Source organism: Symphalangus syndactylus, chromosome 4 (assembly GCF_028878055.3).
Source record: "Symphalangus syndactylus isolate Jambi chromosome 4, NHGRI_mSymSyn1-v2.1_pri, whole genome shotgun sequence".
NCBI lineage: Eukaryota > Metazoa > Chordata > Mammalia > Primates > Hylobatidae > Symphalangus > Symphalangus syndactylus.
The window spans coordinates 34,174,026-34,188,536 of record NC_072426.2 but is presented as its reverse complement, the minus strand read 5'-3'; the positions used below and the strand labels follow the sequence as shown (position 1 = coordinate 34,188,536).

Genomic DNA, 14,511 nt, shown 5'->3' with positions numbered 1-14,511 from the left:
AACAAGGTAAAATGTATAAATTTAAAAAGATATTCAGATGTCCATGGAAAATAATTGTTCAGAAGAGCAAAGGGTAGTATAACATTAAATGAGTCATGGTGTTTTTTGACATTCCTGATTTTTTTTATTATTATTATACTTTAAGTTCTAGGGTACATGTGCACAACATGCAGGTTTGTTACATAGGTATACATATGCCATGTTGGTTTGCTGCACCCATCAACTCGTGATTTACATTAGGCATTTCTCCTAATGCTATCCCTCCCCCAGACTCCCACCCCCATGACAGGCCCTGGTGTGTGATGTTCCCTGCCGACACTCAGGATATTTTGTGGGTTGTTTAACTCTTCAAAAACTTGACATAAGGGTCTATTGATTGTGGAGGAACTGATCTCCTTCTCATGGGTTCTTTGAGCTCCTGTGTGGGCATAAGTATATCTTTGCTATAATTTGTTCCACCTGTGCCTGTCAATTTCTTTCCACTTGCCTCCTCCCATGACATTCTGGCTCATGTTTCTTCATAAAGCTCTAAGCCAGTTATTAATAACAGACCAGTGAGCCTCCTGATCCACCAAGACCATATGGTGCTTTTCATAAAAGAGAGAGATCATTCCCTTGACTTTGGACTTCGCTCGTTGAACCCCTGAACGGTAAGTGTTCTGTTTTGTTTTGTTTTTTAATGTAGCATTTTAAGATGTTGATTATGGAGGAAAGTTTAGTGTGACTCTTATGTGCTTCTGATGGAGGGAGAATATAATAGGTTAAAATTCACTAAGACAAAGCCTATTTCCTATTCCCTGCAACTCTCCGCTTTTTATAAGGCCTTATAAAAATCTCTCTGCTTTTCATAAGGCTGATTATAAAGAGAGATCAATGAATTAGATTTCTACTCCTCTCATTTTCTTTTGGTTAAATAAAGGCAGGAGGAGAAGCAAAGGATTAATGATATATAAATTACTTGACCAAGCCCTGTGGCTGCAGCTTGACCTCCTGTCTCCTTGTATTTTCTCTCCAAATAGAATTCCAGTGATTTCAAAGAGAATTTTCACATATGAAAAGTATATGTGGGGGACTGTGGGGGAGGAGTAGTTGGACAAGAGACCTGGCACTTTTGTGTATTTCCCCCTTGTTCTAGGTTTGGATCAGAGAGGGCACCTGTCTTGTTCCATGGATTCATTGCTTCCTTGTTTTTTAGCCAAAGGCTTTGTCTTTGCAGCCTTCTTTATACTGGTTGCTTCTGAGAGGCCTTCAAAGTAGGTCACGATGTTTTCTGTCTAGAAAAGGGGGACCCTGAAGCCCAGAAAGGCCAATGCCCCACTTGGTTCTCCTGAGCAGGGCTAAAACCTGACACTCCAATCCTTCTTCAAGACCATAGACTAATATAGCTTTTTGCTTTGGTTATGTATGTTCAATTCTTGAACATGTGCACCAGGCTTCTAAATAAAATGTGTAAGGGTGGCATGACAGGGAACTGGAAGGAGGCAGATGTGGGCTTGTTGTTGAGCCCTGGCTTGGACCACATACAAGCTGTGTGATCCTAAGAAAGTTCTCAACCACTCTGAGCCTCAGTTTGCTCATTTGTAAAATGAGAATCATAGTCTCTTTTACAACGTGATGGGGTTTACTCAATGTATATAAGAAGCCAAGTATAGTGACAGGACTGTTATTTTAACACATTTATAAATTCCTTCTTTGAATTTTTCCTGAATCTTCCTAATTATCTCTCATTTGTTTCCAATTTAAACCCAGAGCCTCCAAATGGGAAACATGAATTTAAACTGTAGAGGCAATATCTGACTTCTACTACTTTTAATAATTTCATTTTTAGAATAGTGTAAACCATGCAAATGCTGAGGACAGGTGGATTGGAGGATGGTATATTGTCAGCAATGGAGACATTAAGTCTACAGCTAAGATCAACGATGATGAGAAACCTCCCCAAACAACTTCAAAATATAAACTATTATTTCCATAAACATATCTGCTCTATTATAATCAGCATTCTAACATTTTTTCTTTTTGCTCTGTCTTTCTATGTTTCCAAAAGACTGGTTTCCACCCTTGCCACGTTAAATTCTGTGTGTCTGGACAAGACAGAAAGAAGGACTGTCTCAATACCTGCTTTCCAAAGTGTTGCTCTGTAACTCAGGAGATATGATTGGATTTTTGTTTTCCTCTATAAACTTTAATTGTGCAAATATGTATTTAATTCGTACCATGTGCAAGACACCATGTGCTAACCTAAAACGGGATCTATAAAAGTCACAATGGGCTTGCTCATGGTTCAGTCCTCCTCCTTGGGTATCATCTTTTTTTTTTTGAGACAGAGTCTTACTCTGTCACCCAGGCTGGAGTGCAGTGGCTTGATATCACCTCACTGCAACCTCCACCTCCTGGGCTCAAGTGATTCTTCCACCTCAGCCTCCCGAGTACCTGGGACCACAGGTGTGCACCAACATGCCCAGCTAATTTTTTGTTATATATTTTTTTAGTAGAGACAGGGTTTTGCCATGTTGCCCAGCCTGGTCTCAAACTCCTGGGCTCAAGTGAACCACCGCCTTGGCCTCCCAAAGTGCTGGAATTATAGGTGTGAGCCATCGCACCTGGCCAAGTATCACCTTCTAAGTAATGACTTTGTGAAGCATAGAAGAGCAACACCTTAAAGTCACACCTTGTCTGCCCTATGGAAAAAAAATTGTCATTAAGCACTTACTTTGTTCCAAGCTCTGTGGAAAATGCTAGAGATATCATTTCTGCTCTAAAGGTGGTCGTAGTCTGTCATTTAAACTTGAAATTCTATTCTCCAGCCTAACCATCTATTTTCAGCTAAACTTGACTCCAAAGAACAATCAGCTTGTTTCAGAAATCAAATCTGCACCTAAAAACATAAAGACATTGCCACCAGTGAATTTATACCAAGGAGTGTGTGTTGCAGGCCAAGGGGGCAGTTTAAAAGGTTTTGCCAAATGCCTGTGAGTACTCAAAAAAGTCCAGAGATTTCCCCACTCCCCTCCATTCACCAACTCCAAACGGGAATGACACTTGTTTGGATATCTGAGTTCTGCAGGTCAAAAAACACAAGCAAGCCCCCCTAGTCCCATTTCTGCATCCTGCACCCATTTCTGCATCCTGCACCCATTTCTGCATCCTGCACCCATTTCTGCATCCTGCACCCATTTCTGCATCCTTGCACCACTCAAAGGACAAGTGTCTGCAGGCACCGCTGTGTTGGGGCTCTCTGAGGAAGCCTCACACAGCTGATCCCCAACCAGGGCTCCGGGCATTTCATCCGGCTTTGTAAAAGGGCATCACAACTGTGATTCATGCAGAGGGCTGGAAAACTTGGCAGGGAGAAGGCTGATAACATTTTGATTATTTCAATTCCAGAATATTTCATAATGTTCAGTGCCCATAACTGAATAAATTCATGTCATCTCAGGGGCAATGTATGATCTGTTTAGCTCAAGAATATGGCAGCTAGAAACTTTAGTCTTCAGGAGTCCTGATAGTGGATGATTAAGGAGTCATGTTTGTTCATATGTAGAAAAATTGTTCTTTTAAGGGCCAGAACATTTATTTCAAACGTTTGAGGCATGGCCATCAATGGCTTGGGAAAGCCAAAACTGAACAGACGTTGACCTAAAAAGAAAGCGAGTGAGCTGGGCATGATGGCTGATGCCTGTAATCCCAGCACTTTGGGAGGCCGAGGTGGATGGATCACCTGAGGTCAGGAGTTCAAGACCAGCCTGTCCAACATGGTGAAACCCTGTCTCTACTAAAAATACAAAAATTAACTGGTGTGGTGGTGGGAGCCTGTAATCCCAGCTACTCAGGAGGCTGAGGCAGGAGAATTACTTAAACCCAGGCAGTGGAGGTGAACCAAGATTGTGCCGTTGCACTCCAGCCTGGGCAACAAGCATGAAACTCCGTCTCAAAAAAAAAAAAGAGAGAGAGAGAGAGAGGTTCCACTGAAGAGAAGAGAAACACAGTGGCTCCTGACAGGTCTGAAACCTGCTTTCCCACCTGGGGCGGGTGGGTGATCAGATCGACCCTCAGGAGTGCTGGCAGGCGAGCCAACACCCTGCTGCTCATGTGTCTGTGTGTCTGCCTCAGCTTCTCTGGGCTTTCCGTCTCTTAAGGGCTATTTGTTTCCTCTCACCTAACTGAGCCACTCCATCCCTCTTCATGGCTGGGCTGCAAGGAAGTGGCAGTCTTTCTGAATCTGCTGCTTCATTTAACTAGGCACTATTTATTGAGTGTCAGGTAGCATGCTGGGCTCTTGGCTTACTTTTTTTGTTTGCTTGTTTTGTTTTGTTTTGTTGAGACCCAGGCTGGAGTTTAGTGGCACAATCTTGGCTCACTGCAACCTCTGCCTCCCAAGTTCAAGCGATTCTTATGCTTCAGCCTCCCGAGTAGCTGGGACTACAGGTGTGCACCACCATGCCCAGCTAATTTTTGCATTTTTAGTAGAGGCAGGGTTTTGCCATGTTGGCCAAGCTGATCTCCAATTCCTGACCTCAGGTGATCTCCCTGCCTTGGCTTCCCAAAGTGCTGGGATTATGGATGTGAGCCACCATGCCCGGCCTCTTGGCTTACATTTTTACCAGTCCTGCAATATTGCAGTGGCTAAGGCCGTGGGCATTGGAGCCAAACAAATCTCCATAAAAATCCTTAGTCACCTCTTACTATGTGTGTAATGTTGGACAGCTATCTTAACCTCTCTGGGTTTCCATCTTTTTGAGTAAGAAAATAGGGGTATGAATATTCCACCTCATAAAGTTTTATGAGATTAAAAATCAAAGTGTGTGTAGAAGGTACTGAACTTTAGTTACGAATAAAGTCCTTTCAACCCCCCACAAGACAGATATTACGCTCTCTGTTCTCCAGATGAGGTGGCATCTGAGCTTTGTCCAAGGCTGCAGAGTTAATACTGGTGAGAGCCAGGATCTCAAACTGGTTCCATCTGGTTCAGATCCTGTACTCTCTCCTCACTGCACCTTGCTGACTGACCATCTGTGACTAACATGTTTCTGTGTCCAGTCGAAGTCCACTTTGTCAAATTCTTTGCCTTGTGGCCCTGACCTGCCACATTTTCCACTTTTCACTTGTGATTTGCTTTGCTCTGGACTCTCTAGTTATACATGGGCTGGAATCAAAGATGTTGGAGGGTGATGAAGGCAGACTCTCCTCACGTAGCCGACTCTGATGAAATGCAGAATGCAGTCTATCATAAATGTCAGAAAATTGCTGAGGCAGTTGTGGCACTAGCTTTGGAAAAAGTCACTGTGTGACCTAAGACAAGTCTCTGCACTTCTCTGGGCCTTGTTTGTCAACTGAGAAGTTTACAAAAGCTCTGATATCTTTTCTTTTCTTTTCTTTTTTTTTTTTGAGACAGAGTCTTGCTCTTTCACCCAGGCCAGAGTGCAGTGACGCGATCTCGGCTCACTGCAAGCTCCGCCTCCCGGGATCACGCCATTCTCCTGCATTTCATTAGTACTTCCAGTCTTTCCCCATTATTGTTTTTCTTAGCTGGAAAGAGAATAATTGCCTTGAAATCATGTCTTAATCAGGAAACAAGGTGCAAGAATAATGCCTGCCATCATTTAAACATAGAGCCATATGCATTATTTAATTCCTATACGAGCTTTCTGTGATATAAGGCTCATGTCATTGATAAGTTAATTTCTCAGATATATGTTAAATTTCCTTGCTCATATAATTCAACTTTGGGCAGAATTGAAGGGGACCTTAATGAGCTCCAAAAATGCAGCTTGAACTCAAATTTTAGAAGCTTACAGAACACAAAAAATCCATTTACCATTGCATATGCCCAAATTTTCCCAAATTACTCGAATTTGAGTTTAGTGAGGGCAAACCTCCAGTATGCTGTAGAAACGGTGGCCATCCCAACAGATCATCCCATTCTAAAAGCCTGCACGTCCTGTGCCAAGTTTTTCTTGCCTTCCAACAACTTGACTTGTTCCCTAATTACAAGCAAAAGAAAAAAAAAAAAACCAAAAGGAAAAGTATTAAGAAGACATAGTTCCCATATGATTTCTCAAGTTTCTGAAAGACGGTTGTCTTGAACATAAACTTTCTAGGAAAGGGAGATGTTTTCCATAGGGAGACAAGTTGCAAGCACCCAACTTTGGGATTTTATTTTTAAAATTATTTGCTGGGAAAGGTAGACTTATTATGTATGTTTTCCTTGTTGTAATTGTCATTTGGACAAAGTGAACTTTCATTCTTCCCAGAAAGCTTCTGCTTTAAGTATAGTCCAGTCAGTATTTGTTGAGAACTAATTAGTGTCGGAGAGTGTGAGGCACTGGAATCCAGGATGAATAAAGCCGTCCCCTACCTTCTAGGAAAGCATCACTGACTATAGGGTATTGCATGTAAACAACCATGATACAGTGTGGTCACTGGCAACATGTTACGGAGAAGTTGGAAATACATTCTGTCTAAGGAAGTCAGATTGGATAACAGAGGAGGTGAGATTGAATCTCAAAGGATGAATAGGAGTTTAACAGTTTTGCCTGTTTAGGTGCTTAACGAGAACTTGAGAAGAATGATTCATTCAAGGGCTACTGTCTAACAGCAATGTGCTAGACTGTAATTAATAATAGACACGATCACTTACTAAATGTTTACTTTCTAGGTACAAGTATTATCTCATTAAATTCTCAGGCTACCCCAAGAAGCAGGTACCATTATCCCCACTTTATGGAAGTGCCAACTGAGGCACAGAGTTAATGTAACTTGCTTAAGGTCTCATGCACTATGGCAGACCTGAGATTCAAACTCTGTCAGTCTGATTCTAGATCCATCTCTCAAACACCATGTCTTGGCAGCATTCTTATTATTTCTCAGCTTAGTTAATGTTAAGGAGGTCAAGGGGAGAAACTTGTTAGCTGTAAGGTAACAAGTGGTTAAAAACACATAACAATAAATATGAATAAAATACGTAGTAAAAGATAATAAAAATAAATAATAAAAACTGTACTTTTGGCCAGATGCAGTGGCTCACGCCTGTAATCCCAGCACTTTGGGAGGATGAGGTGGACGGATCACCTGAGGTTGGGAGTTCAAGACCAGCCTGACCAACATGGAGAAACCCCATCTATACTAAAAATACAAAAATTAGCCGGGCGTGCAGGTGCATGCCTGTAATCCCAGCTACTCAGGAGGCTGAAGCAGGAGAATCGCTTGAATCCGGGAGGTGGAGGTTGCAGTGTGCAGTGAGCCAACATCATGCCATTGCACTACAGCCTGGGCAACAAGAGCAAAACTCTGTCTAAAAACAAAATCAAAACAAAAAACAAAACAAAAAAACTGTACTTTCAGCTAAATTTGTTGTTAAATAGTGAGCTCACAGGTGTGATCTGGGCAATGTCCCATTTACAAAGGGCAGATTGTTTTGATGTGAATAAATTAGCAACTAACTGTTATAAAGTAAATTCCAGCAAATTTGGCGTTATCAGGCCCAGAGGGGTAACTGTGAGCCCTTCCATCCCATCCACAACCAGCTCACCTACATAGAAAGGATCCAGGACTGAAGAAGGAGACTGGCCGTTAATAATTATGTGATGTTTCCATGCCAGTATAGTCAATTTCCATTATAATGTAGATCTTTTCAAAAGTAACTTTTCATTTTAAAACATGAATAAATCAGTATAGTTGAAAGAGCATGGCATCTGGAAGCTGAAGTACTAGATTAGTTTCTAAACTATGGCACAGAATACTCAATGTCCTTCATCTCCCAGTTGTGCAGAAGCAGTGCCCGGCACATAATAGACCCTCAATAAATGGTGATTATTATAATGTTATTTACTTAAGTGGCCTATTAAGCAAAAGTAGACAGATTTCAACTGTGTCTCATTTTTCAACATGTGCCTCTGGGGAACTTCTATCAATATTATCTTAACTGTTTGACATTGATTGAAACAAGGAGAAGGATTAGAAAATTTTTATTAAAAACGAAAATATTTTTGAAGTGTGACTCATGTGTTTAAGATTATAAACTTGAATCCAATGAAAAGTGTTTTTATTTTGAGTGAAAAAGAGACTTTGCAAAGTATATTCATTCTGTACTTTGTCCTAACCAAAAATCCACACTTAATAAAGAGAAATGTTAGAGGTTAGGAGAAATTGAGAAAAGTGTGAAGTCTCAGAACTAATAATACTTTTATATAACAGAGGGATTTTTTGTTGTTGTTGTTTTTTGTTTTTTTGTTTTTGTGCTTTTTTTGCCAGGGGACCAAGCCATTTAGAAAATACATTCTTCTTATGGTCCCTGGAGTCAGAGTTGACTTCAAAGGTAGGGGCTTACAAACTGGTGGCAGAGTGAAGAACAGAGAATACAATGAAGTCAGCTCCTAGAAACCAGGGATTACTGCTACTCTCATTTGTCTAACTCTGTGGGATACCACTCCTCAACTATCTAATAAGCAATGAACAGGTCAATTCAAATTAGATTATTTGGACCTGAATCTTGATAGAATCAAAGGAAGAAATAAAAACTTATAAACTAGATGAGAGTATCCATTCTACTTTCAGCACAACAGTCTATAAAATAATAAAGTGACTCCCAATGGCCTCTAGAAATGAGGAAAAGAAAGACAGAGGCGTTCACATGGTTGCGGGGGGGCGGTATTATTTGCCATCATCTGAAGTTTCAACATAAAAAAAAAATTGACCCAAAATAACCTCAGCTGTCATATCAGAAATGGGAGATCATGTCATTTTTAACTATGATGTTAAAACATTACATTCAAGATAAGACCAAGGTCTTGAGATAAACACATTCAGTAAGTTGTAGCATAGTTTTTAAGGTGTCCTAACTTGTTTAAAATTTGTGTATATTTTTCGGTACATGTTTCTATCAGATTAAAAAAACTAGGAAATATTTTCTCCTGAAAATTACTGCTGTTAAATAGCTATTCTCTTCAACAAATGCCCCTTCAATCCTAAAGAAGAAACACTTACTACCACGATTCTATTGGATTAACATTGAAAATGTAAATCAAGCACCATGTGACTCATAATTTTAATCCACAGTAAAGCCTGGGTGTGTTAGGAAACTCGTGATGAGACAAATTTATGTTCTTCCAATTATTTAGATCTAGAAACAGACCTAACATCAAAGGCAAAAACCAAACAGGAACCCCTGGTTCCTGTTCCTCATGGTGGAAGAGATTTGCCTTATCATAGAAGTTACATACTTTCATTAAAATATTTCATCGATAAATGTAATTTTCCTTTCATTCATATTTGTTATAATGATTGGCTTGACAAAAATAAAATCAGTATAAGTTACTTTGAAATATATCAGAGGGAGAAAGACTAGCAGCAATGAGACTACTTTCCTTTGTGTTCTGAAGTTATATAGGCAATATCCTTTTAAATGAATGAATGTGAGAAATGGAAGAAGTAAGGGGTGGCAGGGGCAGGGGGCAGGTGGCAGTGAGAAATGGAAACAGCAAAGGGAAAAGAAAATCACCCAAATTGCTTCCACCCAAACTTCACAACTATGGCCACTATTGACATTTGGATGTATTTCTCTCTGGTCTTTTATTTTGTTTAGTATTTTAATTATGAAGTCTAACATACATACAGAAAAGCACATGAAAGCCAGGTACAGTGGCTCATGTCTGTAATCACACCACTTTGGGAGGCTGAGGCAGGAGGATCACTGGCGTCCAGGAGTTCAAGACCAGCCTGGGGAACATAGTGAGACCCTGTTTCTACAAAAATAAAAATAAACTACCTGGGTGTGGTGGCATGTGCCTGTGGCCTCAGCTACTCCTGAGGCTGACGTGGGATGATTGCTTGAGTCCAGGAGTTCAAGGCTGCAATGAAATAGGATTGTACGACTACACTCCAAGCTAGTATACAGAATGAGACTCTCAAAAGCAAGCAAGCAAGAAGGAAGGAAGGAAGGGAGGAAGGAAAAAGAAAGGAAAGGAAGGAAAGAAAGAAGGAAGGAAGGAAGGAAGGAAGGAAGGAAGGAAGGAAGGAAGGAAGGAAGGAAGGAAGGAAGGAAAAGAAAGGAAAGGGAAGGAAGGAGGGAAAGAAAGAAGGAAAGAAGAAAGAAAGGAAGGAAAGAAGAAAGGAAGGAAGGGAGGAAGGAAGGAAATCACATGAACAGTTTAATAAATGTTAAAAAGTGATTGCTAGTATAACCACCATCCAGGACAAGAAATGAGACACTGTTGGAATCTCTTGCCTATTTCCTTCCCCTATACTCCCTAAAGTCAGGCCTACTCTGATTTTGTGGTAGCAAATCTCTTTCTTTTCTTGATAAATTTACCACTTGCATTACTGCCAACCATATATATACCCCTAAACCACGCACTTTAACTGTATTTTTCTAGTTTATAGAAATGTACTTACACTGTTGTCTTTTGTGTCTTGCTTTTTAAAATTCAATGCTATCTTTGTTAGATTCACCTGTTTTTGTATTTTAAAATTCAATGTTATATATGTAAGGTTCATCATTGTTTTTGTCTATAGCTGTAGTTTGATTTTTATTATTGTATAATATTCCATTATATGACTATGCCACAATTTATCCATGTACTAATGACATTTAAGTTGTTTCCATATTGAAGCTGTTATGATGTTTGGATATGTGTCTTGGTAGGCAGATAGCCATGCATTCTGGTAGGGGATACACTTAGGAGTGTAATGTGTGGTTATAAGTATGAGTTATAATCATATTCAAACATTTTAATATCGTCAAGGTGCAGTGGCTCCCCAGCGCTTTGGGAAACTGAGGAGGGGAGGACCACCTGAGACCAGCAGTTTGAGGCTGCAGTGAGCTAGAATTGCACTCCTGTTCTCTAGGATTGCTTGAAGTCAGGAGTTCGAGACTAGCCTGGGCAACATAGCAGGACTCCATCTCTACAAAAAATTAAAAATTAGCCAGGCAAGGCAGTGCACACCTGTAGCTGTAGTTACTCAGGAGGCTGAGGAGGGAGGGTTGAATGAGCCCAGGACTTCAAGGTTACAGTGAGCTATGATCACACCACTACATTCCAGCCTGGGTAACAGAGCAAGCTCCTGTTTCAAAATAAGGAAATAGGCTGGGTGTGGTGGCTCACCTCTGTAATCCCAGCACTTTGGGAGGCTGAGGCAGGTGGACTGCTTGAGCTCAGGGCTTCAGTATCAGCCTGGGCAACATGGCAAAACCCCATCTCCACAAAACATACAAAAAATTAGCTAGGCATGGTGGCACACACCTGTAGTCCCAGCTACACAGGAGGCTGAGGTGGGAGCATCGCTTGAGCCTGAGAGGTCGAGCCTGTAGTGAGCCGTATTTGTGCCACTGCACTCCAGCCTAGGTGACAGAGTGAGATACTATCTCAAAAAAATTAAAAATAAAATAAAGAAGTAAATAAAAAATTAAAATAAAAAAGGTACAGTAAAAATATGGTATAAAAGATAAACAGTGGTACACCTGTATAGGGCACTTAAAATGAATGGAGCTTGCAGGACTGGAAGTTGCACTGGGTGAGTCACTGTGTGAATGGTGAGTGAATGTGAAGGCCTAGGACATTCCTGTACACTACTCTAGACTTTGTGAACACTGTACACTTAGGCTACACTAAATTTATTTATCAGTTTTTTCTTTCATCAGTAATAAATTAAGTTTTAGAATAAAGAAATAGGCTGGGAATGGTGGCTTACCTCTGTAATCTCAGCATTTTGGGAGGCTGAAGCAGACAGATCACCTCAGGGGAGGAGCTCAAGACCAGCCTGGCCAACATCGTGAAACACAGTCTTTACTAAAAATACAAAAATCAGCCAGATGTGGTGGCGAATTCCTGTAATCTCAGCTACTAGGGAGGCTGAGGCAGAAGAATTGCATGAACCCAGGAGGCAGAGGTTGCAGTGTGCTGAGATCGTGCCATTGCACTCCAGCCTGGCCGACAACAGCGAGACTCTGTCTCAAAAAAAAAAAAAAAAAAAAAAAAAAAAAGGAGAGAAAGAAAACTAAGAAAAAGAAAAAAAATTAAATTTCATATACTGTAATATTTTACTTTATAAACTTTTTAATTTTCTTAGTGTTTTGACTCTTTCATAATAATACTTAGCTTAAAGCACAAACACATTGTATGGCTGTACACAAACATTTTCTAGAATTTAGCTTCATCTTTCTGTCCAATGTTCAGTTTTAAGCTCTACAATTCTGGGATAAACAGAAATTAAAGTGTCATATTTGCAAAAGTTCACTCTTAGACATCTCCTTCCAATCTAGTTTCCAAAACAATTTTAGAAGTTTTTCTGTGTAGGCTCCCTACCCCTCCACTTCCTACACTACCTCACTGTCCAGTAAAACTTGTTGCTATGCTTTGACACAGGAATCAAGGTTGCTAAGAGACCACCTGTGCTGAATGCACTTTGTTCTGGCAAAAGCAGAAAACTGAGAAGCCGTGTTACCTACCACTACCTGGGATTAATTCAGGTGAGAAATGGGTGTCTACTCACTCCTCATTCCTCACTAATTGTCTATTCCCCTCCTCACATCTTATTTCAGTCTCTTTTACTCTTTTTGGAGAGAGTTGAAGGTATCCCTGGGAGCCACAGACTGAAGAAACACAAGCTGGAGTTTGAGGTTTCTGGAGAGAAGGAAAATCACTTTTCAAACCCATGTATTATTTTTGCTCCTTGTTGCTGAAACACAGGCAAAAGGAATTGTTGCATGCAGGGAAAATTCTACGTGTTTCTTTTGCTAATGATTGTTATATAATTTGGGGCAAGTAATTCCCTTCTCTAGGAATGGAGCAATTTATTACAGAAATTATCAAGATTGCTCAAAATGGCAGTAGACAACACTGGCAGAGTACTCATCTCTTTCCCCTTCTCTCTTTCTTATTCTCTCTTAAAAGCCTACCTGCCGTTTTTATTTTGGGGTGAAAATAGTAGATGAAATATTTTACTACCCAAATTTTGCCACCTTTTTTGACATTGATGTTCATTTTGAGTATATATGTGGAACTTTGGCGTAAGGCTTTGAAAGCTGCTTATTTGCCTTTGCATCCCCTGTAAAAGGGATTAAGAATGGTTCTAAATGCCCTGCCTAACAGACATTTGGTAAACTGTTCCAACAATGTGGAATGCAGACCACAAATTCCAGGTATTTTTTAAAACTTGTTTTATTAATACAGAAATGTAGAGGAAATTAAATGTTTGATGCCTTAGTAAGTAACCAAAACATGACAGACAGGATCTTGAGGAAAGAAAAAGACTTTTTTTTTTAATCACTACCTGCCTTTTTTCATGTCTTTAAATTCTCACTTCTTGGTAACACCAATAGTACAAGTTAGAGGAATAGCAGCTTCACCAATGCCAATAAAAATGATTGAAATGACTGCAGATACTTGATAAACAAACTTACTACAGATAACATGAAAAGGGAATGGCCACTATGAAAGTTCCTTGAGCTGTTTGTTTTAGAAAGAAAGGCAAGTTTGTCATAGAGAAAAGCCTGTGATTTTGACAGAAAGTGGTCAAAATAAATGGGAGAAAAATATTTTATTTCATTGATTGGTTACAAATAGGTGTGGAATATTCCCTGGAAGACTTACCTTGCTCACTATCTTTTTATAGTGGAAATATTAGATTGAGTTGAAATAATCAGTATTATAAATGTGTTCATTTGAGGATACTTTTCTCTTTTTTCCTAGGGAGCAGGAGTATTCTGGATATGACTGGTAAAAACTGGATATTAATTTCTACTGCTACTCCCAAAAGTCTAGAAGATGAAATTGTGGGAAGACTTCTAAAAATTTTGTTTGTTATCTTTGTTGACTTAATTTCTATTATATATGTTGTGATAACTTCTTAGAAAGCTGACTTCCTTTCCATGTACATTTCAAACTGAATTACAGTGAATAAAAATTTGTATTTTAACATGTTGAGTGACTCACATTTTATGACATTGCCAATTTATTCTAGAAGCCAACAGGACACTGCAATACAAACAACATTGTGTATTGTTTAGTTCTTTATGGTTTATGAAACATTCACATATGCTGAAGTGAATTTTTTTTCCCCAAAAACATCTATCCTACTGAGTCATGAAAATTCTAGATTTTTGGCTAGTCATGGTGGCTCACACCTGTAATCCCAGCACTTTAAGAGGCCCAGGTAGGTGGATCCCTTGAGCGCAGGAGTCCGATACAGGCCTGAGCAATGTGAGGAAACCCCATCTCTCTCTACTAAAAATAAAAATTAAAAAAATTTGACAGGCATGGTGGTGCATGCCTGTAGTCCCAGATACTCATACTCCGGATGCTGAGGTGGAAGAATCACCTGAGTCCAGGAAGTCAAGGTTGCAGTGAGCTGCAATCACAGCACTGCACTCCAGCCTGGGTGACAGAGTGAAACCCAGTCTCAAAACAAAAACAAACAAACAAGCAAACAAAAAACTTCTGGATTTTTTAACCTAGTCATTATTTGGTGTATTGACTAAAATTTATACGTGAGATTGTGAGTGAAGTTGATTTT

At 39.9% G+C, this 14,511-nt stretch overlaps 1 protein-coding gene across 2 annotated transcripts; it reads left to right on the top strand.

The window, feature by feature from the left end:
* The first annotated feature begins 518 nt into the window (after positions 1-518).
* On the top strand, positions 519-13,914 carry MRLN (myoregulin). Of its 2 annotated transcripts, XM_055274385.2 has the most exons (3): positions 519-650; positions 12,363-12,466; positions 13,689-13,914. In XM_055274385.2, exon 3 carries the CDS (start codon positions 13,709-13,711, stop codon positions 13,847-13,849), a length of 141 nt encoding a protein of 46 aa, XP_055130360.1. In that variant the 5' UTR covers positions 519-650; positions 12,363-12,466; positions 13,689-13,708; the 3' UTR covers positions 13,850-13,914. The 2 variants fall into 2 exon arrangements, with proteins under 2 accessions (XP_055130360.1, XP_063493968.1); XM_063637898.1 differs by lacking the exon at positions 519-650 and having other exon boundaries at positions 5,240-12,466.
* The last annotated feature ends 597 nt before the right edge of the window (positions 13,915-14,511 follow it).